Source organism: Manduca sexta, chromosome 11 (assembly GCF_014839805.1).
Source record: "Manduca sexta isolate Smith_Timp_Sample1 chromosome 11, JHU_Msex_v1.0, whole genome shotgun sequence".
NCBI lineage: Eukaryota > Metazoa > Arthropoda > Insecta > Lepidoptera > Sphingidae > Manduca > Manduca sexta.
Window position 1 is genome coordinate 1914770 of NC_051125.1, and position 27531 is coordinate 1942300.

Below are 27531 nucleotides of genomic sequence, written 5' to 3' on the forward strand. Positions count from 1 at the left end.
AGCGGGAAATTCCATTTTGAAACTGATAAAGGAGGGTTAAAATTGTTGCTGTTGTAAATAATCTTTTTGGTATTTATAAAGATGTATGCGTACAATTTCGTATGGTATATTTGTATGTAGTTTGATTTAAACATCAGTAGGTAAATAGTAAATAAATGGTACTTATTTGTATTAATAAATAGTTGTACCTTTGTGAAAAACCTCTTCGATTTCGTATGATTGAATTTGCTGGTTAAAAATATAATTGTGTTGTGTAGTTTCATAGACAATTATGCTAAAAATGACAATTATTATGGGTAAAGTAAACGTTTAGTAATAAAATTCGTCTTTGGATTTATAGCTAACAGCGCCATCTAGTTAGTAAAGCCTTAAGCTTGTGCATTTTACTTAATAATAGCATAGATGGCGCTATGTATAAATTCATAGAGGTTTATTTTTAATAAATAGTTGGCTGTTTTTTTTGCTGTAATCAAATAGTTTTTTATGCCTAGGCCATTATTTGTGTTTTAAATTAAGGTATATAGTTTCTTTTACTTGATCCTATACGACTTTCATGATCGAAGCGACACCTACACATAGTTGTGCTTGTTGTGGAAAGGACTTGGCTTAGGTTTTATGACCGGTCGTTTGCATGACGTCAATAACCTCAAGACCGTCTTATTGTGGCTAAATAATGCTATAAAAACCTAAACAAAGCTTTGCGTGACCTAAGAATCAAACCCAAAACCTCCCCATTTACAGTTCAAACGTCACTATACGAAGAAGACGCATGAAGGTATCTACCTACATTACTCACATATTACATATTATCAGATTTATTTATATAATAATATCTCTTATATCACATGGCATATTACTGCCACCCTGGACACTCCCTGGATCCGCGCTATTTGATACAAACATACATAGTTACATACGTAGCATCACCTTTTTATCTATAGGTAGTGGTGTTACAAATTCCTTTTTCGCCCACTATAACGTCTTGTAAATGTGTCGCGTTATGGGATCAGCCTGTGTATCCGATTGAATCAGGCCGGCATAATTGTGTCGCCTGTAGAGGATAATCATCACTCGTTAGGTGACACTCTATGTGGATCTCACTCCACTTACCATCAGTTCCAGTGGTGACAATTTGTCGTGCTGTATAAAAATATTATGATACGATATTCCATTTCCTATTTCTTGCCCAAGAACAAATCATATCTAGTTACCTTCTTTCATTGAATATTCTAATTTTAGTTTATTTAGGTCGTAATACTTGACCCACTTGTTGCTGCTCATTACCAGTTTGTTACAGTCGCCTGTTGGCATTGTGGTGACATTCTCTTTTTGTGTGGGTTCGAATTTCGGCAGATCATTTTTCTTTATTATTCGTTTAGATCATTATCTACACTTATATGTAAAGGTTGAGAGATTGTTTATGTGTTTAACTGAACTTAAGCCTGAGGGTAGTTGTTTCTGAAATTCTTTGGTTAGAGGAAGTTGCATTATCTCAAAGCGCGATTATGTGATTATAAACTCACTTTGAGATAATTTATATTATGTGATTAACTTTCTGCCGTATGTATTTTGTCTCATTTTATGATAGGGGGCGAGTCTAACGCTATATAGGGCACAAATTACAAACGCCAGGTTGATACTGAACAGAAAAACCCAATATCATTTCGCCCGACCCGGGGATCGAACTCAATAACCCGGCACTGCATTTTATTGTAATACAGGCTATGCCACCGAGGCAGTTAACCTCAAGTATTTCAATAAATTATCGGTTTTTATTTGATTAAATAATGACATTAGTGTTAAAATGCTTTTTGTGTATCCATTAATATCCTAGGTTGATTCCAAATGCCTTTCTAGTGGTCATAATATTTTACCAAACTTGTTTATTTCACAAATAAATGATTCCTGTCAGACTTTTTGTTATATAAAATATTTTATTTCATTTCGAAATCACAAAATCTTAATTCCTACGCATGAAATAATAAATATTTTTAGATATGGGAAGTCTTAAATTATTTATTAAATACGTTATAAATCAACTAGGTATGTAAAAACAAAACAAAATTAATTATGAAAATATTATCAGAAATTGTTTCTGCCTAACATGATCATCATGATTTATAAAAATTTTGCTGCGAACTGGATTAATTGAAGCCGGTTTAATAATAATTATAAATATTTTGCATACCAATATAAAAAAAAAATTGTCAAGAAAAAATATAAATATAATGTACACAATGTAATCATCCCTATCACACCATGGGATGGAACATACGGCGAAAGTGAGTGCCCTAGTACCTCTGCCTACCTCTCCGATGGTAAAGGTGTGATATGTATTTAAATAATGTCTGGGATAACAAAATAATTTGAAAAGTGTGGATGCATTATTTTTAGTTGGGTTCTGACACAACAGGTCGTGTTGTTCCATCGCACAGCCCCGGTGTGATTATAACTGCTTTGTGATTAACCTGCAATAACAGATAGCTTACTGTTTATATTGTTTTTCTATTTTAGAATATATGTGACTCTGTAGTGGACGTTACATATGTATAGCCCGCGTTTCACCTGAAAGGTGATTTGTGGACTGTCCAAAATGATAAAATCAAAATCTATTTGAGATATAAAATGGGTTAGGATTTATAATATTTATAATATCAGCCCTGTATTATATACTTTCCCACTGTTGAGCACGGGCCTCCTCTACTACTGAGAGGGATTAGGCCTTAGTCCACCACGCTGGCCTAGTGCGGATTGGTAGACTTCACACACCTTCGAAATTCCTATAGAGAACTTCTCAGATGTGCAGGTTTCCTCACGATGTTTTCCTTCACCGTTAAAGCGAACGATAAATTCACAAAGATCACACACATGATTTTTTAGAAAAGTCAGAGGTGTGTTGGGATTGGGATTTGAACCTGCGGACATTCGTCTTGGCAGTCCGTTCCACACCCAACTAGGCTATCGCCGCTTATATAATTATCGACTTGTAATTAAAGTTACGAAAGTTTTCATATACAGTGACAATTAAATACTTTTGAATTCATCATTATTGGAATCTTTAATAGACTTTTTTATAAGCCTATTTTTGTAAATCTGGTGCAACTAAGTAATCAGACTCTGTTTTTAGGCTCTTTTATTCGAAGTTCAAATGCTTTTTAAAGCTCTGGGTTAAGCTGGCGTATGTAAGCTCAGAATACAATCCAACTTATATAACCAGTGGAATAAACAGTAACTGACTGCCTCGGTGGCGTAGTTGTATTGCATGTCCGGTACAATAGCGCTCTGAGGTCCTGGGTTCGAATCCCGGGTCGGGCAAAGTGATATTTGGGTTTTTCTACTCAGTATCAGCCCGGAGTCTGGAATTTGTGCCCGATGTGGCGATAGGCTCGCCCCCTATCACATCATGGGACGGAACATACTTGGCGAAAAGTGGGTGCCCTAGTTGCGCCTCTGCATACCCCTTCGGGGATAAATGCGTGATGTTATGTATGTATGTATAAACAGTAATGCATTTAAATGTTGTCTGCTGGTCACCGATCTATATCCTAATTATTGCTTACTGGATTCAAGGTTTTGCGATATATTTTTAAAATAGCGACATAACATTGTTTTACAGTAGAAATGGACGCAGCGAGAAGCCCAATTCAACTAAGACACGAACAACTTATCAACCTGTAGAGCATCAAATGCATGAATGATGACTTGTTGAATTTTCACATTTTACAATAATTCCAAATTAATAATGCTTTTTACTGGGAAAATATTATTTTTTAAAAAAAATATATACCTATAGGCAAAAATAACTAAGTAAACTGGCTACACGATGACAGCCCATAGCGGCCAATGGACGGGTGTTCATTAAAAAGAAAGGAGTCTTTGCCATAAGTTGACGCAGACATCTTTGTATCTAGTTATTAAGAGTAAAGTTTTTGATTCAGAATAACTTTTTTCAATTATTGGCACATTAATCTAATTGTCTTTAAAACAAATACTTTATGTATTATAACTGCATTTTGTACCAATAATAAAACTCTTTCCTTTCTTTCTATGTTTATTTTAAGAGTGGTCAAGATCCGTTTAACAAACGAAAGTACACAAAGAAGCTTAATCCGTTAATGTAACAGGAAACAAAAACGTATAAATATATAAAACCTCGCTGACCCTATAATACATTATGATATTATTTCGGATGATTTCTGTATTTATTTTCGTCTTTATCCGCGTAAGCCGTATCAATCTTTTCCGGGTAATTAGTTATAGCCATTTGATCTCTGATCGGAGGGTATCTTTATTATCTTTCTTGGTCTTAGTGGATTATCTATTAGTTATATTTTCAAATAATAAATGTCATGTATAGATTTTGTTTTCAATAAGCTTTTGTCAGTAAACTATTCGTCACTGTTCATAAATGTTTTCATATTATTGGTGGTAGGATATTTGCATTCGCCCGGATAGCGACCACTATACACAAGGTATAAAATCCCTCATAGCGGCCCACGTAAGTGTGTCGCGTTCCGGGAACAGCCTTTGTAATCCGGTTTCAAACAGGGCCCTTATTCTCTATCTCACACGTTATTTTGACAGTGCGTAACAAGCACGCAACACAACGCGTCATGTTTAGGACTATAGAGATTTGGCTTACAGAATACCATTCCACGCACATTTCTCGAAGATAACATGACACGGCCGCGTTACGCGCTTACACTATCATACAGAATAAGGGCCCAGGACGACATAATTGTGTCGCCTGGCGAGGGGTAATCTCTTCTCAGTCGACACTATCTGACCCTACTCCATTTACCATGAGGTGCACTGGGTTATTTTATCATGAACGTATAAAGAAATCCAGGTCCAGGCCACGCCTTGTAATTTAAAGTTTCTACGTCGATTGTTTTGTATACGGGCTATCGTGTCGCTTACCATCAGGCGAGCGGTGTGCTTGTCTATTTAGTTCACTTGACATTACCGACTAGTCCCTAGTGTGTCACAGCTTGCCTCATTAAGATGGAGCAATTCTCTTAACTCGCACAATCTTGTAAGAACATTAAAAAGTTGCCCCGTTTGAACATGCGTAATGACGAAGCAATTTACTCTTGCGTTGACGAGAACACTCGCTTGGCCTAAACAGTAAATCTATACCTACAAGTCTGTCATATTAAAAAGCTTTTTATTTCTCGCCTCCGTTTGAATAGTATGATGCAATACTCGCCTGACGATTATTGTTAGCAAGAATTGCCCAGTGTAACAAAGCTTTATGGTATAAAATCTGGTCTTTATAATTTTAGGTAGTAAAATATTATTCAAAATCCCGATGTGATCACGGATGACATGTCAAATGCCCCTTAATTCCGGTAATAGTTCATACATCATTCCGGACCCACCGCCGGAACATTCTAGCTTATACAAGCTTTTTTTTGTGAGTACAACAGATTACTATTTTTTTTAAATAGATTTTTATATATTTGAGTCAGAGTTGTATTTCTGATGGGTTAGGAAATCAAAATAAAAAGCCAAGTATCATAAATTATATTTATTCAATAAATAAATCTTATATAACATTATCCTAACTAACACATTAGTTTTAAGGTTTATCACGATTTATTACATCTCGTCAATGCTTGCCTTTCAACACACACATCATTTCCCGCACGCTCGTACACTTAATTCTTCTAATATAAGTATCAACTACGACTGGTTTCCGTGACACATCAGAATGTACACACAATTATTCCGACACGGGAACTTGAATTTCCTCACGCGACCTGATCGCCTCCTGAAGCAATGGGTCAAACAAAAGCCTAAACATCGAGACTATAACTATAACTAGATGATAATTATTCAATTAATCTATACATTATCTAAATCACTTTCCGTAAGCATGATAGAATCCGTGACCCGCTCCATGTCCTCCGAAAAATAGTCCTGTCCCAAACCCGCCATAGTACGTCCTGTACCGATTCTGTTCCTCCAGTTCTTCTTCCTTCTTTTCCGTTCTGTACTGTCCCAGCTTCTCTTTATTCTGAAGCGGTATCACAGTCAGATCATGAACTTGTACTAGGTTATGATGGATTGGTATCAGAATGGGTATGAGACCAGGGTGGGTGACGTTGGTAGCACTGTGGGACACTGTTTGTGTTACCACTGGTATCTTAATGTTATCGTTGGTGATTAGATGGTTCACGTTGGTGTGTACTGAGCTGTGGCGGACATTCGACTGGGCCGGGATCACGTGTAGCTTTGAGGGTATCAGGAGGTGATGTGGGATTGGAATAACGGGAATGTTGTGGCTTTTCTTCTGTCGTATCGGCTTCAGGATGTGCTGGATGTGTGTGGGGTGGGTGATGAGGATTGGAATGTCGTTTGGTGTCTTGGTGTCGGAGGCTCGCTTGTACAGAGGGATGTTAAGGACTTCGTGGAGCTGCGAGATGACCAGCAGAAGAGTCAGTGGAATCAGCATCTGAAAAGGATTTAATCATTAGAATTAACGTAAAAGTTGGAAACAGGACTTACATGTATTGGTTGATTTGGTTTAATTATTCAAACATTATAAACCGTCCATATTGTCACTCCACTTTAAATAGGGCTAACGTAAAGCACAATTCGAGACATTTAGTCCCAAAAAGGCAGTGATTAACAACGGCGCCTTACTATGTGCTAATGTCAGAATGCTTAAATGTTTCGTGGGGTTCAGTGGGGTTGGTGGGGTTAGTGGGGTTGAAGCACAGTGAGTTATCGGACAGGTGTCGGTGATAATGTGGGGCGCACGTCAGTCACCGTAACGATTTAGGCACCTGTTCTGACGGAGACCACGCGATTGGGAAAATTCAGGATATTCGCAAAGATATTTAGATGTTAGAATTTGTTTCGAATCTTTTCGTTGGTTCCTGGATATGGTGTAAGCTTATTGTGAATTATATTTAAGATAATTTTATAATTGTATCTAAGATTCCAGTATGGAGTTAAATGTAAATTTCCAAACGATGTGTTTTGTATTGAAGTATAATAATGTGAGACGATGCTCTTTCTTGAAGTTGGGATTTGTAAGGTAGAGATTTACCTCCTCTTCATGTCTTGGATGGAAGTATAAATATAATTGAATATTATAATACATTAAAGTGTACATATTGATTTAAGATAAAGAATTAATCAATGAAATTTTTAAATTGAAAACGTTGACAATTCAACTTTTAAAACGGAAAGTATTTCTGCGCACATAATGCTTGGCTACCTTAGCACTTAATTCACCTCCGACGGGCAGAGCGTGTCTAGATGATCTACACAGATTTGTAACTGTATTATATACGAATTAATGTTATCCTTAATCGTGTTTAAAAAATTAAGGGTCTTAATCATCCTAAACAAGGTTTTATTGTATCAGGTTCAATTGTCTTTAGGTAATTTTATAAGCAAGTACGAAAATACTATGAGTAGTATCGTCGTCCAACAGAACGTATTAGGGGACCAGATGCTGGTTGTAGGATATTTATTTAGGCACGGCTATTGATCACTATATACGAGGTTTAAAACTTGCTTGAATGGCCCACGTAAGGCTGCCGCGTTTTTAGATCAGCAAATTTAACTCCACTGCACCTAATGGTAAGTGGAGTAGGGTCCAATAGAATGTCGACTGACCAGAGATGATTATCCCCCGACATTCGACACTACTATTCCGGCCTGTTGGAACCGGATATACACAGGCTGATCCCAAAATGCGACGTACACGTATGTCGCTTGTCAGGACCTCACTTCGCATACCATTAGTCGCAGTGGGTCACTTTGTCGTGTAAAAATAATAATTGCTGAGAATTCGTGCCATTAGACGCGAGAACCATTCAATATCTTATTTAGTATATTTTTAAATAAATTAATACATTACTCGTTAAAAGACTCAATACTTGAATGGATTACATACATTAACGATTGTAATTTGTCTCGATCAAAATCAACTTACGAGAATTATGTGGTCTCAACAATATTACTTATTTTCATTGGTTTATATTTAACATTGATCTAGAGATAGCAATCGGTTGTTTATATCGACCGTTTAAACAATGGGAACTCTATTGCTATGGGCACTACGTGTGATGCATACAAATACATCGTATTGTGGGTACCGTAAATACGCCATATACTTTGTGAATGCAAGGAAGTCATATAAGTATAAGTGTATAAATCTAGATACAGGAAAAGGTATATAGAACAATCGCTGGATAATGTAGTTAATAATTTAAAAATAATTGACTGCCTCGGTGGCGTAGTTGTACTGCATGCGCGGTATGACAGCGCTCTGAGGTCCTGGGTCGGAATCCCGTGTCGGGCAAAGTGATGTTTGGGTTTTTCTGCTCTGTATCAGTTCGGAGTCGACTTTGTGCCCGATATGGCGATAGGTTCACCCCCTATTACATAATGGGACGGAACACATTTGGCGAAAAGTGGGTGCCCTGGTTGCGCCTCTGTATACCCCTCGGGGATAAATGCGTGATGATGTGTGTAATTTAAAAATATGTAAATAAAGTCATTTAACTCTTATCATCAAATTGTATTTAAATTTTTAAATGTGCGTTAGTCGTTTGAAACTGTGACGTATTAAATACGAAAATAGTTTCCCATGAATTAAGATCAAGAGTTTCAAGAATATAAAAATAACTATAAACTAGTTTGGAATGCGCACAATTAATTCTATTTGAACACGTATCACACACTTTTATGCACGCTGCAGAGTAATTAAGTTATAACCACTAAACATCTGACGTCAGTCACGGTTAAACCATCTATACAGATTTACCGCTTCTGGAACCGAATCCAAGACTTCTTAGTTTATATTATGTTGACCAAGACAGTTGATAAACCTAACTATAATATAAAACAAAACAACATAATACGTCCTTATCCTCGAAGGACTATGTAGAAATACAACTAGGACATCAAATTTTCACCATGTATTCCGTCCCATGATGTGATAGGTGAGTATAACGCCGGACACGAATTCTAGACTCCAGGCTCATACTGAATACACCTAATATCATTTTGACCCGGGGATCAAACCTGAGAACTCAGCAATACCTTACCGTAATACAACTACGCTATTTACTATGTGGCAGTTGGTAAATATAATAATATAGATTAGTAACAATATCGCAGTAAACACAGTGCCGCTGTAACTGTTCTCATTAGTTGTGAAGTTTTTCAATATATAAGCAATAATCCAGCTTAGAACGAGCTGATCGCCCTGTGGACTGACCATAGGAAACTACTTTCAATATCGTATATGCGGATATGAGAAATGCTTTCATATCACTATAACACGATGCTGTTTTAAAAAAGGTTTTTTAACTTAATATCATACAGTACATATGGTACTGTAAAGGGATCCTACTTGGTAGTAATTGAAGTAGGTTCTTTATAGTTTGACTGACAAGAGATGATTACTCTTCGCCAGTCGACATAATTGTGCCGGCCTGTGTGAACTTGACGAGTATAATATTTATATATGTCTTTCTCAAAAATGTATCTTAAATTAAGGTATGGATGTAAGCTCCGCGGAATTTAATTGCACTGCTTGTGCCTGTATGTTTGGGATGAAGGTGTGAGCTATTGTATGTAACATTACCAGAACTTTGAATTACATTTTCTTGGGAATAGATATATTAATAATAGGTAATTTGCCTAACTACGTTCTCTAATTATAAGTTCGTATATAATTTTTTTGCATACCGTTGAAACGGTGAAACATGTTGCACATGTAAGATATTTAACATCATAATTTATACCATGTTTTATGTAAAATAAATTGATTTGATTTGAAATAAATTGATTTGATTTGGATGTTGCTCTCCGATCATCACACTAATATACATCGGCTGATGATAGGATATATTTTATATCCGCTCGGATAGCGACCAGCGTACACAAGGTGTTAAAACCCGCCATAGCGGCCCACGTAAGTGTGTCGCATTCTGGGATCAGCCTATGTATACCGGTTCCAACAGGCCCGAATATTTGTGTCGACTTCCAAGGGGTAATCATCTCTCATCAGTCGACATTCTGTTGGACCGCACTCCACTCACCATGAGGTGCGGCGCGGTCAATAAGCCGTGTACGTATAAAAAATAGTCAAGTTTTTGAATGCCCAATATCTATATCGACTAGGATGTTCTTTAATTCGTGCAGACTGCTGCTTGTTAAAGATGAACAACATAATATCTACGGACTCTATAATAGCCGGCAAACAACTTAAGCACAAAAACCCACCACGCGGTACTGCGTTCAAGTTGTTTGCGGCTGTTACATTAACTTTGATGGCGCTACGCCAAATTCTTTATAACACTTCACACCGAATAGCCTTACAATTTAAACACCGCGTCTAGGTCGCAGCCTAGATAATATTAATAACGGAGAGAATTAACAACTTTCATGATAATGTTTTGGGCCGTGTATTCATTAGCAACAACATGTGTTATATCTTAAACATTAGAGCAACAAATCGCGTGTCTGTTCTATATTGTTTTATCCATTGCTATATACATTGGCACATAGCAATGCATAAAAAATAAGCACTTGTTACCGTAGAGATAGTTTTAAAGTGGTTACTCCTGATTAGCAAAATAAGATTTTGGTGTTGAATCATATCTCGTGCAATAAATATTACAAGGCTCACTATTACAAGGTTCTATATTATATTGGATGTAAAAATTTATATTTTATATGATTCTATGTATTTTTAGTGAACATTTTCAATAAGCCCGAAAGATACATAAAGAGAAAATCATGAATAATTAATTAATCTTTCCTAATTTTTACCAACATGAAAATTTGAAATCTAATTTTTCCAACATAAATAAAAATTTACGTAGGACCTTGTTATAGTGAGCAAGCGGTATCACTTTCTACACAGCGTGGTAATGTTGCCAGCGTTAAAGGCACCTTTCTTTGTATTGTCAGGGGTCATCTCTTCGATGAATTTTATGGTCAACGTTTATTCAGAATTATATTCGATATTTTTCAAAATTCTAATGACTTAGTCTGACATCAATTGATTTTTTAAATAAATAAATAAGTGATGTCTAGAATATCTATATCTTCAAACTTATATTTTATCTTTATTGTATGATATTTTACGTAATTTGAAAACTACAAATACAATAAATATGTTACCTAGACAATGTGTTTGTCAATTGTTACTCGTGAATACCCAGCTTTACGATGAACCACGAGGTATCTAGGCTTACCAGAGCACATAAACCAGTCACTACCAATTGTTGGCAAATGGCTGCAATTAAATACTCTCTTTATGGCTTTGAAATTATATTTCAGGCAAACCTAGTACTAATGTTCGACATGATGGCTTTGTTTACAATGGGATAGAGAGATCATTGACTATAGACTATCCCAAGTATTTAAGTTCAAACGATCAATATGACCAAGAATTGTTTTACTACGCCTTACGTATTTTCAATAAACGTTTCCAATCGCTTTTTTCGATCTATTTCAAAAATGGACCAATCAGAGTTAAGCGTTTTGACATATTTACAAAAGAGCTCTTTTGATTGGTTCGTTCTCAGAATCGGATTAAATATTGAGATTGCGTTGAAAAAATTCTTGCTAGCCGAAATTAAATGTTATTATTTTAATAAAAAAGTACTGCTTTCCGAATACCCAGTTTCGAAGACATGCGCTCCGATTATTCGGTACATTAAAAATAGGTACAATTCTGTGGACACTGACAATAAAATCTCTACTCAATATTTTTAACTGCATAATTAACATGAAATGTACAGAAAAAAGTATTTAATTATAATATAACTCTAGGATAAATCGCTGTGCTCACTGGTCGAAGTGCTCGATTAAGGGATAAAAAGCCGTTTTCCCGGCAAAATACCTTTAACCGGGATCAGTTGTTCAATCAGTCCAGCTCAGCGACTGTCACGGACAGACAAATGCTCCTGATTTATCCAACAGTTCAAAACAAAATACCTGTTACAAGAATTTCGAAAGTGTCTTCTACTTACACGCGTAAGGGCGAATTTCCGCAAAACGTGTTTTTGTAGTACTGTATCTTGGGTATATAAAATTATTGGATATTTGAACGGTGAATGCAAATGACCTCATGCATATCTTTTTTTTATTGCCTTAGTAGACAAACGAGCGAGCGGTCCGCCTAATTGTAAGCTGCATCCGCCGTCCATGAACTAAAGCAATACCAAAGGCATTACCAAGCCGTGGCCTATTGGAACTAATTAAGCAAAAGCAGTTCTTACGCCAAAATAAAATACGAAATAATTTGATGTGTTTAGTCTTAAGACAATTAACATCGAAAAAATACCAATATTTCTTCTGATTAAAAATCTACATAAAATTGCTTAAATATTCTTCTGCCCCAACAACACATTAGCCCACATGAGTATTTAACACAGTCGATATACAAGCTTGATGCAAAGTAAACAGGTTCAATTAATTGTATTGGCATTACTCTACGTTGATAAATGTTTCCGACACTTTCCATATATTTAGATAATATAAATTGATATTGGAAAGTTGCCTAAGCAGGCCGCGCCCGCGGAGGTCGCCTAACTAATTGGACCCGTTTGTATGATTAACGACAATATTGTCTATTTGCAATGCATTATGTCCCCTGTGGTTCAAAGTTTACGTCTCTGGTTTACACTGAGTCTATTTTAGTGTAAATAATAAACAAGCTTTGTAACACATTGAAGCTACTAGTTACTGGGTATTAAGGTCCAAACAGCAAATATTTCAATAGAAATATCGTTTTAACCGACTTGAAAAAAAGGAGGAGGTTCTCGACTGACTGTTTTATACGTTAAACTATAAGTGTAAATATCGTGAGAAAAATTTAATATAAATTTTAGGTACATTATTAAAAACAATTTATAGGTACTTATTTGTGAGTTATTGTAATATGTCTTTTGATAAAAAAAAGAAATAACGGTACTTGGAAAATTTCGTTTCGGGAATATATTTTCAAAAACATTAACGGTTATTATTTAGGTCTCTGCTTTTTTGTACATAAGTGCAAGGTCGAAGAAAATCAATTACAATTTAAGTATTCATTTTGTATTACACTATTTTAAACCGACTTCAAAAAAAGGTGGAGGTTATCAATTCGACGTGTTCTTATTACTTATTATTTAAAATTAATAGCTTAGGCTAGAGAAATACATTAACAAATATACGAATAATGTTTAATTTTAATATAGGCACCGACTCCAAAATTCGTAATCAATATGTAGGTAATGCATTTTTTTTTTATATTTTTGTTACTTATATATTTATATACATGTAATTATGTAGACGTATAAAAACACTTATGTCAGGTGTAAAAAGTCACGTGCAGTATAATGCAGTGAGGCGTTTGCCCGTCGCATCAGTACGCAAAATGTAGTCATAAAATCAAAATTCTAACACCACAATATAATTAAATATAATAATTGGCTACCCGACCTCATTGTATAATGGACTAATAATCTAATTATAAAGTTTAATTAATAATAATATAGCGCGCTGTCCACCGCAGCATCGAAATATTGCGTTAAATACAAATCACAATGTTTAGTACAATAAGTGTTTAAAATTTTAGGATATGCTGCGACAAAAATGAATTCATATGTGCTTACGTACACACTTTATACTATACAGGGTAGGTAGAGCTGCAATTTGCACTCACGTTTCACTGAGCATATCGACAGTTTGCAGGCTAATTGATTTAAGCGACATTGAGTTTTATTCATATTTGGAATGAGCACATTTTTCTCAGTATCTCGAACCTAGCCTCAATTTAAAATAAATATCCTTTAAGTCAAGTAGCCTGCCAACCATCGATATGTATATCCCTTCTCCGGAATAACTGGTTCCATTTTGATTTGTTTTATTAATAAAAAGCTTTATTATCCCAGGTGCTAGTGCAACAATTTGAAACTTACACATCTATCATTACCCAAAGGGGATCGAATCTTGGACATCAATTGCACATAATAAAAAACTCAACGGTGATGTATAGTATTAGTATCGAAATTAATTGTCGCCGTGCGCCGCCAAAGCCTGTCTTATCTATCATAATAATTCACGTTACACGCTCATTGGCCGGCGTCGACCATCGGCGTCAACGTTACCATCGCGATAAGTCACATACCGTTAAATTATTAACATAATATTGCTGTGGAACTGGTTCTTTATACTTTGTTCCATTTTGGCAAGGTCGCGCATAGAACAAAGTGCAGACTGGACATTTTAAAAATGTGTTCCTGCTTATTTTCGCGTGTGAATTATGTGTTTTAGGGTTGGTGTAGCTAAAATCTTGACGTCATAGAGGTGCTATGGTACATACACTCTGATACATTTAAAATCCCTTGCACCATTCCAGAATGCTGGTATAATAATTTTAAGAATAACTTAAATAATTGACCACAGGAATAAATTACTCCTAATTTAGATATATACTAGGAAAAAAAATCTACATAAGAATTTAGTGGTAAGTGATTGACTGACATTAGTCCAGCGTAGTTAAGTATTATTACATAAATAGAAAGAATAGTTTCGTTCTACCTTTTTTTCAAATTGCAAATAAGTTCAAAGTTTTGTAATTTCGTGGATGGGATAGCAGTCAAATAACAGTAATAGCAAACTGTGACGTCAGCAAGTTTCACCGGCCGTAACACTGCATGCGTGAGAAAGAGATAGCGCAATAACTCCCGCCCGCGCTTTTGCTCACAACAATGTTTCGAATATGAATAACTTTTTTTTATTATGCCGGCCCATTTGGAAATCAAGAGTCGCTTCTACGGCATACATTATGCATGCACGTGCTCAGTACATTCACTATCGTTTACTACTAGCGGTGCAGGTGAATATTGGTCATTTGCGCTGCCATTGCCTCACACTCTCACTCAGCACGTGGCTCTTATGCAATGAAGTCAGCTTTTAATAATCTATATTAGTGTCTCACCTTATTGTAGTTTCAAAAAAATCCCACCAAGTTTTTTAAGGACTTAAGTCTCTTTGTTGTGGGATACGATGTTTTCCTTCCCCGTTTAAGCGAACGCTAATTCACAAAGAATACACACATAATTTTAGTAAAATTAGAGGTGAGTGCTCTTTGGGTTATGAACCTGCGGAAATTCGTCTCGACAGTCCGTTCCACACCCAAATAGGCTATTGCCACCGCTTATTTAGCTAAATTAGTGTTTAATACACAAGCATAAAACAGTGTTCTTTTAAATAACATCCATTTGAATACGAAACAGTATAATATTCTCAACACGAGGCATGGGACGAGCGTGCATACTAGTAAAATAGATTTTCCAAACGCGCAGTCAGTTTATGTGGATCCCAATCAAGCCCCACCGTAGCCTAAAGGAAGTGGGGTGACAAAGAGTCGTCTGTTAGGATTAACACGGGCTGTGATAAGCGAATTCAAAGGCTCATACGGCGACTGCGTCCGCACTACCCACATTTGTCAGGCTTTGCGTATGCACTGAGAATGTACTTGGAGTTAAGTAGATTTAACAGCTTGATATGGAAGTGTTGACATGTTGAGATGATGATTTCTTATGTTTACGAATGTCAGACATTGAAATTATTTAATTTACGGATTTTATGGCGGTTATGCGGCGGTACAGTCCGTCCCGTGACTCATGGCTGTAGTCTTTGAAACGTTGGAAGAAAATAATAATATAAATAACGGTGAAAAAATATGTAAATAGTTTTATTTTAATATTAAGATGTCTTTTTTAAATATTTATGTTAAATTTATTTTTCTATCGCCAAATATATTGTGGGTTAAACTTGTGAAGTTTTTTGACTGATGGCTAAACGAATCGTGTGAGATTCACCTATCCAGATAACTTGAAGGACACAACCGGATGTTCGAAATATCTTAGAAAAATATTTGGTAAACAATAAATATTGTTAACAGTTTTTCGCTATGATATCATTAGCTTCTTAAGTATTAGTAAATATATACAGTTGTAGCTCAATTAGTTTAAAAATATACGAAACAAAACACAAATAAATGTTTATCGTTAATCCGATTGATCAGTGTAACCCAGATTAAAAATTACTTTTCTTAACTAACGAACTTGCTGAATGGTTGAAAAACTCATTTAAACTCTACCTCGGTTTGAACTGGCAGTCGACAAACTACAGGAACAGGTAACTTCCGCTGGATTAGTTTACAAAAATATATTTGTGGTCTTATTGTTTCATTGGGCTTTGTTTCGCTGAGGAAGTAATCGTTAGCTTTGTTCATTAATAAATAAAACTGCTAACTTCAGCAAATATACAGGTACTTACAAACATGTTTAATGAATGAAATACATAAGAACGTTGTTATTTATGAATGGATATAACAGAGATTAGTTAACAAAACTTAATAATGAATTAATAAATTACGAGAGAAGTAAATTTATAAAAATAAAAAATTACAAACTCAAAAATACTTCTAAACGTAGGCAGTAGTTCTACGCCGGTCGAATCTTCTCATTTAGTTGACCATTCGCCGGTTTTGAGATGTAAATAAATATTGAGGAAGTACACAAGATAGCATCTGACCGGCTCTACAAACAATAAACCTCCAAACAAATTGGGGACGTCAAAGTTGTAACATAATTTGATAGATCACAGAACTTTTCCTTATGAGCAACTAGGAAATACGCCTGGGCTCGTTCACACGGATTTTAGATTTATAAATGATAGCACTAATGAAACTATTGCAGTTTATTGCATTCCACAATTATTGTTAACAAAAAAAAAGTAACAATATAGTTTGATAATAGTCGTCGACCTTATTTTTTATATAAATGAATGACAAGAAGATGCTAGTAATCGCCATGCCTTATCATAAAATATTACCATTCACTCAATCACGTCTATAATCTCCGAAGGCTTAGGCAGATGGGCAACCACGGAACGGAAGAACGGAACACTTGGTGAAAATTGGGTGCCCTGGTTAGGCGTCTGAATATAACCTTTCGGGAATAAATACGTGATGTGTTTGTGTGTGTGTGTGTGTTTATTACAAAGACAAAGTTAGATTCGTATAATCTGTGATACAAAATTATAATGACGAATTTGTTACAAAACTAGCTATTTAAAAAAAAAACTATTTTATTTCTATTACAACTTTAATTTACTACGAATTCCAAAACATGTTTCAAAGAATTATCACGAGTTACAAATAAATCTTAACTGTTTTTTAACAGTGTGTCAAAGTTAGCTTTACAGATATGACCCCCAATTTGGTGTCAGAACTGTTTGTGACTTTGGGTGACATCTTTTTACTGTAACTGCTCTAAAATACGAGTGTAACGCACAAACAAAACACATTTAATTTTTTGCACAATAGATATATTGCAGATCTATAAATAATTGTGCAAACTTTTGGTCGAGTTCATAAATTTTATAGCGGCGTATAATCACGCTATAACTCAAGGGGTGGGTGAAATTAAAATGAAGAAAACAACTCGGCTAACGAGAAACTCGCTCCAACTTGTATTTTTTGTGGAAAACTATTTTCATAAACACTAAAACGTGTTTAATGAAATTTGTTCGGATAAAATAGTGTTGTTTTTATTCTGGTGGAGTTATTAAATGTTTTTATTGTTATCTGCGAAGCGAGGATTCCACGCGGATTACGACGAAAGTTGTTGAAAGATTCTCCTTGCATTTGGTGAACCAATAAAGAATAAAAAAAGAACTAAATGTTGTGGGGTGAAAAAACTTATTCTTACGGTGTCCACATAATGACAGGACTTATCTATTACTATAGATACCATCGATATATATGTACTCCGTACTAGATTTGGTATTCCGAACATTCGCTGTGTTCAACTAAATTGAACTGCAATCCATACAACTGATTTAGTATGGTGTCAATATTGACAGCTTCTGGTAGTGTACGGAGTGGCGCTCATAAGATCTCGAGTCTAAGTGTAAATAATGGATGTGAATAAAAAATATTAGTCAAATGAGTAAAATTTGTTGTTTAAGTGAATAAATAGGTTATAACAGTGACGTTTTGGTTGCCATTTTAGTTCAGATTTTGAACAAATAGTTTATATGGACGTTCGTGTCTATAGATTATACGTCAATGATAGATATATAAATTAATTGTTCGATATGAGTGGAATGCATGACAGCCAGTTTCAAATTCTGTACAAATAACACCAAAAGAACGAGCCATTGGCGTTCGAAATTAAATTCTAATATTTTTTAATGTCGACGGTAAAACTACCTTGCCATTAAAACACGTAGCTCCAAATTTTAGCCTCGGTTCGCGCAGTTATTATCTATATTAATATAATATTCCAAGGAGCTATAATCGTAAACGTGTAATATCAAGCTTAATTCCTTGGCTGAAACAATTTAGATAACGCTCTGCCAAGAAGTAGTTTCTGAGCGTGCAAATTTGAAATTTGGATATAGTTAATTATAATTACTGGGTAGCCGGCTGGGCGTGATGTGTTTAGGGAAATTACTTTTGTTTAAATGAGCTCATTATTGAAACCTAGAGAGGGTAAGCAGAAGTGTACCAAGTTATTTCCTGATGAAATACAAAGTCACTTTGTCTCTACATCGAATACAAATTGTAATTCTTGAAAAGGTAATTTTATTTGAATCAAGCAACCACTGTTTTGGTAATCCGATTCAGGATTGCGACAGTTTTCCGTGTCAACCAAATTTTGTTCGACCAATATATATTTCAGTGGTGAAGGGTGAATTTTCCGTAAGGGAACGCTACATAACATTTAGGTACTTATATGTATAAATGCGGTCTGCAAAACGTTCTGAATTATCGCTTGCTCTAACGGTGAATGAAAACATCGTGAGGAAACCTGCATGCCTGAGAAATTCTCTATTAGGAATTTTCGAAGGTGTGTGAAGTCTACCAATCCGCACTAGGCCAGCGTGGTGGACTAAGGCCTAATCCCTCTCAGTAGTAGAGGAGGCCCGTGCTCAACAGTGGGACAGTCTATAATACAGGGCTGATATTATTATATTATTATAAATCGTTCTAATGATAATTAAATTCTACGTAACGGGAAGCCGATAGGAATCAGGTTGTAAGGACCCTTTGCCATTGATATATTTTTCAATTAATATTCAAAGCAGATTTTTTTTTATTTTGAAAATCCTAATAAATGTTAATGTTATTGTACGTGTAAGCATATTGCCATAGGCAAATATTTGTCTCTGATACGGGCTTCTACTCAGGGTCGGAAGCGAGCGGAAGTTAACCGAAAATATTTTAATTTATTACCTCGTTCATTATATAATGAATATTTATATTTTTTATTGACTCATTAACCTAATCAGTGTTACGTTTTATATTATTCTACTTATATATAAATATAATAATGATCCATAATAATATAAAAAGCCCTATTGACAAGTGGAATATATTTGAATATAAAATTACATCTTTCAGTCTGAAATTTTGTACTAGATGTTATTTATTTAAAAATTCTCTATGAAACGTTAAATAATATACAAATATAAGAAAATGCTTCAGCAAACTTATCTAACTTGTTTGGTTAACTTTATACGGGCTATAAAGGCAGTATAAACACTTGAGCAAACATTTGCACAGGATTCAGGTGGTAGCGACATGCTATTTGTATGTTTATACAAGAGTGGGTAGGTTGCTTTGTCTGATTTTGCTGCTAAGCTATGCCCAAGTATTGTTAATTTGAACGGTAGTGGAATTATTGGCTAGTATGTATGTAGTATACAGCTTTAAACAATATGTGCACTTCACTGGCATGGAAAGTTTTGTAATAAGTTCTGGATGGCGTTGCTTCTTTTCTGAATTATTTGTTGCATTTAGGGTCATTTACTATTGAAGTCAAGTGACATACTGGCTAGGATTCAGTATAATATGCTTAGAGAAAGAAGGCCTTATGTAGGTTGTGGTGTTTCTTGTTGCTTTAATGGAAGCGCTCTTCGGTTAAACTGATGAAGTTTAAGGTTCGATTTCTGGTTGATGAAATATATAGTAAAATGTCTATGGTATCATGATAAAATTTAACGGTTAAAAATGTTGGGTTTTAATATTTGTTAATAATAAAACTTATAAAATTCAAATAAGTTTTTTTATAGAGTAAAGTCGAACCTTGATTAATTACACTATTTCATGATTTGTGATAATTTTATGAATAAATAGAAAATGTTTTCAATTATCAAATTACCATTCCATTTAATATCTTTCAATCTGGTGTTATTCATTTAGAAAATTATAACAATAAATAATTATTCATATATTTAAAAAAAAGTAATAAACTAAATGCAACAGCCTTTAAAAAACGTATTAAACTAATTATCTGACCTGCACAAAAATCGTTTAACACCTAAACCTTACCTTCGCAAGTCCTCGATGTGACCAGGCGGCGCCAGCTCCAAGGTCTGCCTGCACATGTCCAGCTCTGACGCGCGATGTGGCCGCACTGCGCGTGGACTAGCCCACACGCCCATACATGGACTTTGGGCACGGGGCCATTACTACTGCGATTATGATTATGTAACGGGTAGTGCACACTTATCGGTTGGACAGTAGCTTAGATATGAAGCACATTATAAAAGTCATTTTAAAAACTATGTTTATCGACATTCCATGTCAGAGGAAGCTGGACAAAACTTATTAGAACACTCTACGCTTAACAGCAAATTAGTGTTTGGGCTCGTCCGGGATTTGAACCCGGGACCTCTCGCACCCTAAGCGAAAATCATACCCCTAGACCAACGAGCCGGTTATGAATGTTGACAAAGTCAACATTCATAACCGGCTCGTTGGTCTAGGTTGGTGGTTAAAACAATACGGAATTACAATAGTCTAATTATTACTTACTTATCGCCTTATAGCTAATGTAACTTTTGCTCGGTGCTGCGCCTCGGCGGCAAGCTTTTCCGGGATAAAAGTCCCGCTATATTTTCTTGAGGTAAGAAATTGACTTTATTGGTATTAGTCTCAAACTATTTCTATACCAAATATCATCGATCGGTTCGGTGGTTGAGACATGAATGCGTAACAGACAGACAGGATTTTTCGTATTTATGAGTATGGATGGCATCGTGTTGGGGCTGTGAACCCATTGATAATTACCGGGCTCATTTATAGACTTTGAGCTGATAGTGAGGAGAAAATATAATTATACCCGAATGAGAGCTCAGCATGGGTATCTTACTGCACATCCAATGCAATTCGCTATTGAGATAGTCAACATATTTCGGTAATAATCTCTAAAAATAATATAACTCCTGAATAACAATACAGACTACAGTATATTTTGCTATATATACGGGTGCAGCAGAGTGGCACCACCGCTGCGGATGATGACTGGAGTGAAGTCCAAGAGTGTCAACTGACGTGTGATGGTTAGGCTTCGCCAGTCGACATAATTATGCCGGCCTGTATGAAATATCGTTTGTTTTAAACTTGGCAATGTAAGTAGTAATAATTTTAAAACCCCAATTAGATAAATGGCGTCTTAAACGTAGCGTGTTTAATGGCCTCATGCAGCGACGTGCAGCGACATTCACACTGTGTCGCGGCAAAGGCCACTCACCGATCCTTGAATCGTAATGCTTTTTACGATCAAACACTATTACTAAGGGCCTGTGTACACGACATTTTTATCGTACTCAACGCCTGCACACGCAACGAAAACGCGCAGTAAACACGATGCACTTTACTGGGTGGATCTCCAGTATGTTAATACCTGTCTGGGAAGGTTATCGCATCGTCTATATTTGCTAATCAACACTGTTGTCTTCCAGTTAGAAATTGAATTCCAATTACTTGGCATTATACTTACTTATAATGATAAGTCTTTATCTAATGTCTCAAGTTGACGAGCGTAGAGAATCGTCACTCTTTTAAATTCTAAGTTTCTATGATCTTGTTCTTGTTAATGTGTAGTCTTGTCGCTTGTCATCAGCCGAGCTGCTTGCTCGTCTCATCTATTATTTGTAAAAAAAATCAAAACTTTTTTTTAACATCCCATTGAGTTTTTTTTTATACTTCGACCTGAGTCTATATAGAATATGGGCGGCGCGGCGTGCTGTTGGAATTAGAAATGTTCAACGCCATCAGCATTTATAACAAATCGGTTTTAAATGAATAAAATTTATTACATTTGTCTACGTAACTTTTACATTCGAAAAAACTATTGGACAATGATCGAGCGTGGAATATTAAAAATGTTCGATTCAAATTAATTTTGACTCTTTCGGGTCGAGTTGAAGTCGAAAGTAAATGACATTAAGTTAGTGTTGGTTATCTATAAAATTTGTTTAGTTTTGACAACATTGATTAGTTTTTTTTTATACGGAGCAATGAACTCGATAGAAAATTTAATTTACTTCTCACAAGAAAAAGTATTTTTATAATGCGTATCAAGAATAACAAACAAAAATAAAAACTTAAAAAATAAAGATATTCATAGCACATACAGTCTCGGTGGAGAATCGTACCCTCATCTCTTGTATCACAGTCAGTCACCCATTGTGCCAATGAATATGTGCCTAACGAAAATTTAATTATAAATTTTTCACCATTAAATTAATCCAGGTTTATGCAGAAATTATGTTACGGTACAAGATATAATTTGCCTGAATTTCATTTTAGGAGGATATATTAGTCTAATATTCTAGAAAAAGTGATATACGATAGAGAAATTAGACAGTTCATTCTCCCGGCACGCTGTTGTAATGTATTGTGGAGGCTTATTTCATGAAGATATTTCATGTATATTAGGCCCCGTTATTTAAATTTAGTAAAGTGACTTTATAGATGCATTAATTTACTAAATACCTATAGGTATAATATAATTGTTATATGGTCTATATAATTGTTAAATATATGTTTAAAATTGTAGTCACTGTAGACTTGCTAGTCAGATTGTTGCGTATCGCTTGGTAAATGAGATTTTTATTGACTCAAATATAGCCTTTTGCCCCTAATGTAATATAAGATGTAAATGTATAAATGTAAAACGCTGGTAGGATATATTTTTATCCGCCCGAATATCGGCCACCGTACACAAGGTGTTAAACCCGCCATACTGGCCCAAGTATGTCCCGTTCTGGGATCAGCCAGTGTATATCCGGTTCTAACAGGCCGGCATACTTGTGTCGACTGCTGAGGGGTAATCTTTCGTTAGTCGACATTCTATTTGACCCCATTTCACTTATTATCAAGGCAGTGGGGTCTCTTTGTCGTGGTCCTATAAAAAATATGTGCAAGACGATTCCCCAGGGTGCTATAGAGTTAGAGATAATGGAGATATTTTCACATCTCATCAGCTCATTTATTGACTCTTATGGATGGTTATTAATTGACCAAAAAAAATTTGAGCTGCCCAAGTCGGAGGCCGTATTAGTCATTTGAATAAAATGATTTTATTTTCCTTTGTTTGCGCATCATGCTTTGTTAGTATGATTGATAAGTTACCAAATGTGAGGTCATGTGTTTGATTCTGGGTGCATACAAATGTTTTCGGTGGCCTTAGAAGGAAAGCGACGCGACACACGGAATTTTATTGAAAAGTGCATTGATACCTGTCAACTATTAGGAAGTTTGGGGCCAATAAAACAAACTGGTTACACAAACATCACGCCTTGATCCTCGAGGGGGTATGCGGAGGTGCAAGTTGTAACCTGGCACCCACTTTTCACCTTGTCGTCCCATGATGTGATAGTAGCGAGCCTATCATCAAATCGGGCACAATTTCTAGACTCCGGAAGGATCCACCCATCCAGTCGTTCCCTCAATGCTGAGGATTGTGACGACAATAGGCTGAGTCTATTAGCGCCCTCCATTTGGTTCTATCATCGGCGGCGTGAATTGCATCGTGCAGCTTGAGTTGCAAAGGTTTAGTGGTTTGTTCACTCCATTTAGCCAGTGGTCTCTCACGAGGGTGCTGACTTTCCACTGTTCCCGTCAATATTAAACGTTCGAGGCTGTCGTTTTTACGAGGTATATGTCCAAAGAAAGAAAATCCGTTTCTGGAATGATAATGAACAGAAAACCCCAATTACATTTATCCGACTCGGGATTCGAAAGACAAAGAGACTAAACATATATTTATAGATCATAAAAACACATACATGTTTTTTATGGCAAAAACATCAATCCGGTGGCCGATTGTGGATTAACATTCTGGGATCGATTTGTATATATTCAATATGAGAAGCTGGGATTATTTTACAGTCGAGGGATGTAACGTCTCTTGTTGACTTTATATTTGGACTACATTACATTGGTAATAGAGTCAGGTGCAATACGCCTAGCAGTGGCGAAAAGTTCAGATAATCCGATTCCTGTCGGCTTTCCTTTATTTAGAATTTCTGTAGAATTTAATTATCATTACAACGATTTGTAGACCGTATTTATGCATATAAGTGCCTTATGTTGTATCGGTTTTCCTTTCGTAAAATTTCATCCTTCGCCACTGAGGTCTAGAGTAGTAATTTTAGCAAAGCAAAACAAACAAAAACTGCCTCATTATGGACCTCGAATCCAGCTCTTATTACTTAGGCTCAACGAAGCAATAAATCAAAGAATAAAGACCTCCATTATTATAATCTCCTAGTACAAATCGTATACAAAACTGCGACTAAAAATAATTCAATACGTTAAGGTCAAATGACGTGGAAAGGTCGCTGAGATTTGCATGGTTAATAAATCGTATACGTTGAGCTGAAATCTTTTTCCCCTGGCCCGTAATAAAACAAAGGCAGGGTATTCGATATTTTCCCTTGTTTTTACTCTGGTGATGACGGAGTCTCGGTTTAGGTTTGATTTGGCTGAGCTCAGGCAGTATTTTTTCAGCTTTTGGATTAGAACAGAAATTGCTGTGTAAAAATATCCGTTCTAGTGGTGGGTGTAACCTTCCAGCTTCGCGTTAATATTAAATATTCACTGCAACCCTGCCTTCATATGACTTCATACCTAACTAAAGCACTATGCAGACGTTTAATAATCTATACTAATATATAAAGCTGAACAGTATGTTTGAACGTCTCAGGAACTACCAAACCGATTTTGAAATATTGGTTCACAAATAAAAACCACTAAAACGATTTGGTACACAGATTAAATACCGGATTAAATTTAATTTCGATACAATGCACATTTGAATTTCTATTCTTTGAAAATAAATTACGCGATAAAAGCCACGAGAGGTGGTCATAAAATTACCAAACATAGTACTATCACAAACTTGATTGGAAAATAAATTTCCTCATTGAAAACAAAAGTAGAAATGTAGCGTCCACATGTAGGCGACCCCCGGAGGGCGCGTCCCGCATTTGGTATTCAAAGATGCATCAAGAGAGCGTCCCCGAACACAGCAACCAGGGAAATGCATTTGGTTCGTACATTTCGTTTATTGTTGAGATGAGGTCGCAGATTCAGTTTCCAGATCTAGACAATTATTGTGGTCTTTGTATTTGCTATAGGTTTAGTAGTGCGCGTAGTCTAGATCTTCTAGATTACTGAAAGCTAATATCTTGCCCGACATTTTGTGCTGAACTGGTACCTTTTCGGCATTGGTATGGGATGCACGTTGCCCGCATTCTTTATGTATTACTTACTTTTGTACCTTTCTTTCTTATTCATTAATACTAAAACATGTCACTGACTCCGGTTTTATTCGGCAGCGCTATCACGACTGCCATATATTGTAAAACCTTTACTTGATAAATAGAAGCCACAATCATAGTACTTTACCATTACACCATTGTTTATGACAATACATCCTTTGATCGCAATCTGGAACGGGCGCGTTTTAATTAAGTGAGGTCGACTCGGTCCGCACGGGGTGTGACACTGGAAGCAAATGTTATTTCTGTTTCTTCACTGTAAAATTAAAAGTAACTGCTAAGGCAAAAGTCACAAGAATCGCCACAACACAAAGGTCAGGATTTTTTAAATAATAATAGTAACTTTGATTGTTGTTGTTAATATAAAATTGGCTGTTTGTCAAATATATACTTTCTTCATAGTTAAAGCGAGCGATAATTGAGAAGTTGAAGGAAAAATTTGTGATGAAATATGCTAAGTATTTTACATAATACAGACCAGCATGGTGGAATATCCTCTTGATCGAGGAAGCTCGTTCCCAGCAATGAGATGATATATACAAATACAGGGCTAATATTATATTAAAGATAGCCTCTAAAGCTACTTTGACTTAAAAGAAATATCTCGCGATATGTGTTGTGTTTCCATCAGTTTTATTTTCACATAGGGTTTCGGCGCAGTTAATACCTTTTCTATTAAAATATCTACTAAATCATATTTAAATTTAAAATATTTGCACTTTGTGAACTATTGTGTATTACATGGATGGGATCAACAGCTATACACATTACGTTAAGTGTGTCGCTTCATATCATATACACTTTAAATGTAGGTACCGGTTGGTACTTTGCAATAAGTGGCCGAAAGCCTGGTACGTTTATACAAACCAAAACAACACCAAAACCCATGCAAAATCAGGTCAAAACTAAAGGTTGAGGGTCGACAATCAGGTGCGTTCCGTATTTAAAACAGGAGTGTTTGCGTATTCCATTAGAGACGCCATTCCTCGCCAGCTGGCAGTAACGGAGGGAACTTTGCGGCCCTCTCCGCGTCACGTCCGCCGCAATCATTGCCCTACATCTTGGATGTACAGGAGAAGAAATGTATACGTCGTTGTTTTATTATTTTTATATTTTTCCGTCTGATGTGTCAGATGTTTACAAACTTACTTGTATTTCACAAAGTTCTTGGACGTATAGAAGATTAGTAACACTATTTTTCTGATCAAGTTAATGTATTTAATGTTTCTGAATATGTTAGCAGGGGACTTTTCTCTTGCAGGAGGATATACAGGATTTTTTGTTGTTATTTCCCTGCTAGCATTTACGAACTATTTCATTTAATCCTTTGGATTGTATTTTATTTATAAATAAAGTTTCAATAAGTTATTCAGTGCTTTTGTTATTTTTATAAGGTGCTTACAAAAAAATAACGGAAAGTTACTTATGGATTTTCACAACTCGGTACTTAACTTTTCCGGCTATACAAAGCGTTGTCATCGGATGGAATTCTTAGCATGCCCTTCGCAGAGGAAGTTCAAAAATTTGCGGTCCTTTATTGCTATGGTTATGGTTCAAAGTTGACGTAGCTTACTCTAATAGAATATCTTTTTTGGGCCATACCAGGGTTTATCGTCACGTGGACTTGAAATTTAGGTCAATAAATATTAAATATACAAATTGGGACATCTCCAAATTTAGAAAAAAAAATTACACAACAATTTAAAGGTAGTATTCCATATTCAAATATTTGTCTTTACGACAGGCCACTAGTTATAGCAAACTTTATGCTTTGACATTTTGCTATTTAAAACGGTAAGGAACTATTAGCTGGTTTGTATTGAGTGTGGGAGTTTGCGGATTTTATTATTGCGTATCTATTACCTTAGATAAGTATGGAAGTAATGGGTTTGAAGGACATTGTAGAAGGAATAACTG

At 35.7% G+C, this 27531-nt stretch overlaps 1 protein-coding gene and 1 non-coding gene across 2 annotated transcripts; both read right to left on the bottom strand.

The window, feature by feature from the left end:
- Positions 1-5515: 5515 nt before the first annotated feature.
- Positions 5516-20467, bottom strand: LOC115449598. Its single transcript, XM_037437704.1, has 2 exons — positions 20372-20467; positions 5516-6457 (listed from the first exon to the last, which is right to left on the bottom strand). The coding sequence occupies exon 2, from the start codon at positions 6455-6457 to the stop codon at positions 5864-5866; it is 594 nt and encodes a 197-aa protein (XP_037293601.1). The 5' UTR covers positions 20372-20467; the 3' UTR covers positions 5516-5863.
- A 219-nt stretch (positions 20468-20686) lies between these two features.
- Positions 20687-20758, bottom strand: Trnap-agg. The gene has a single exon. It is a non-coding gene; the product is annotated as a tRNA-Pro (tRNA).
- Between the last annotated feature and the right edge of the window lie 6773 nt (positions 20759-27531).

Excerpts from the sequence above, each read along its gene's own strand:
- LOC115449598 (XM_037437704.1), bottom strand. The coding sequence starts at position 6,457 with ATGCTGATTCCACTGACTCTTCTGCTGGTCATCTCGCAGCTCCACGAA.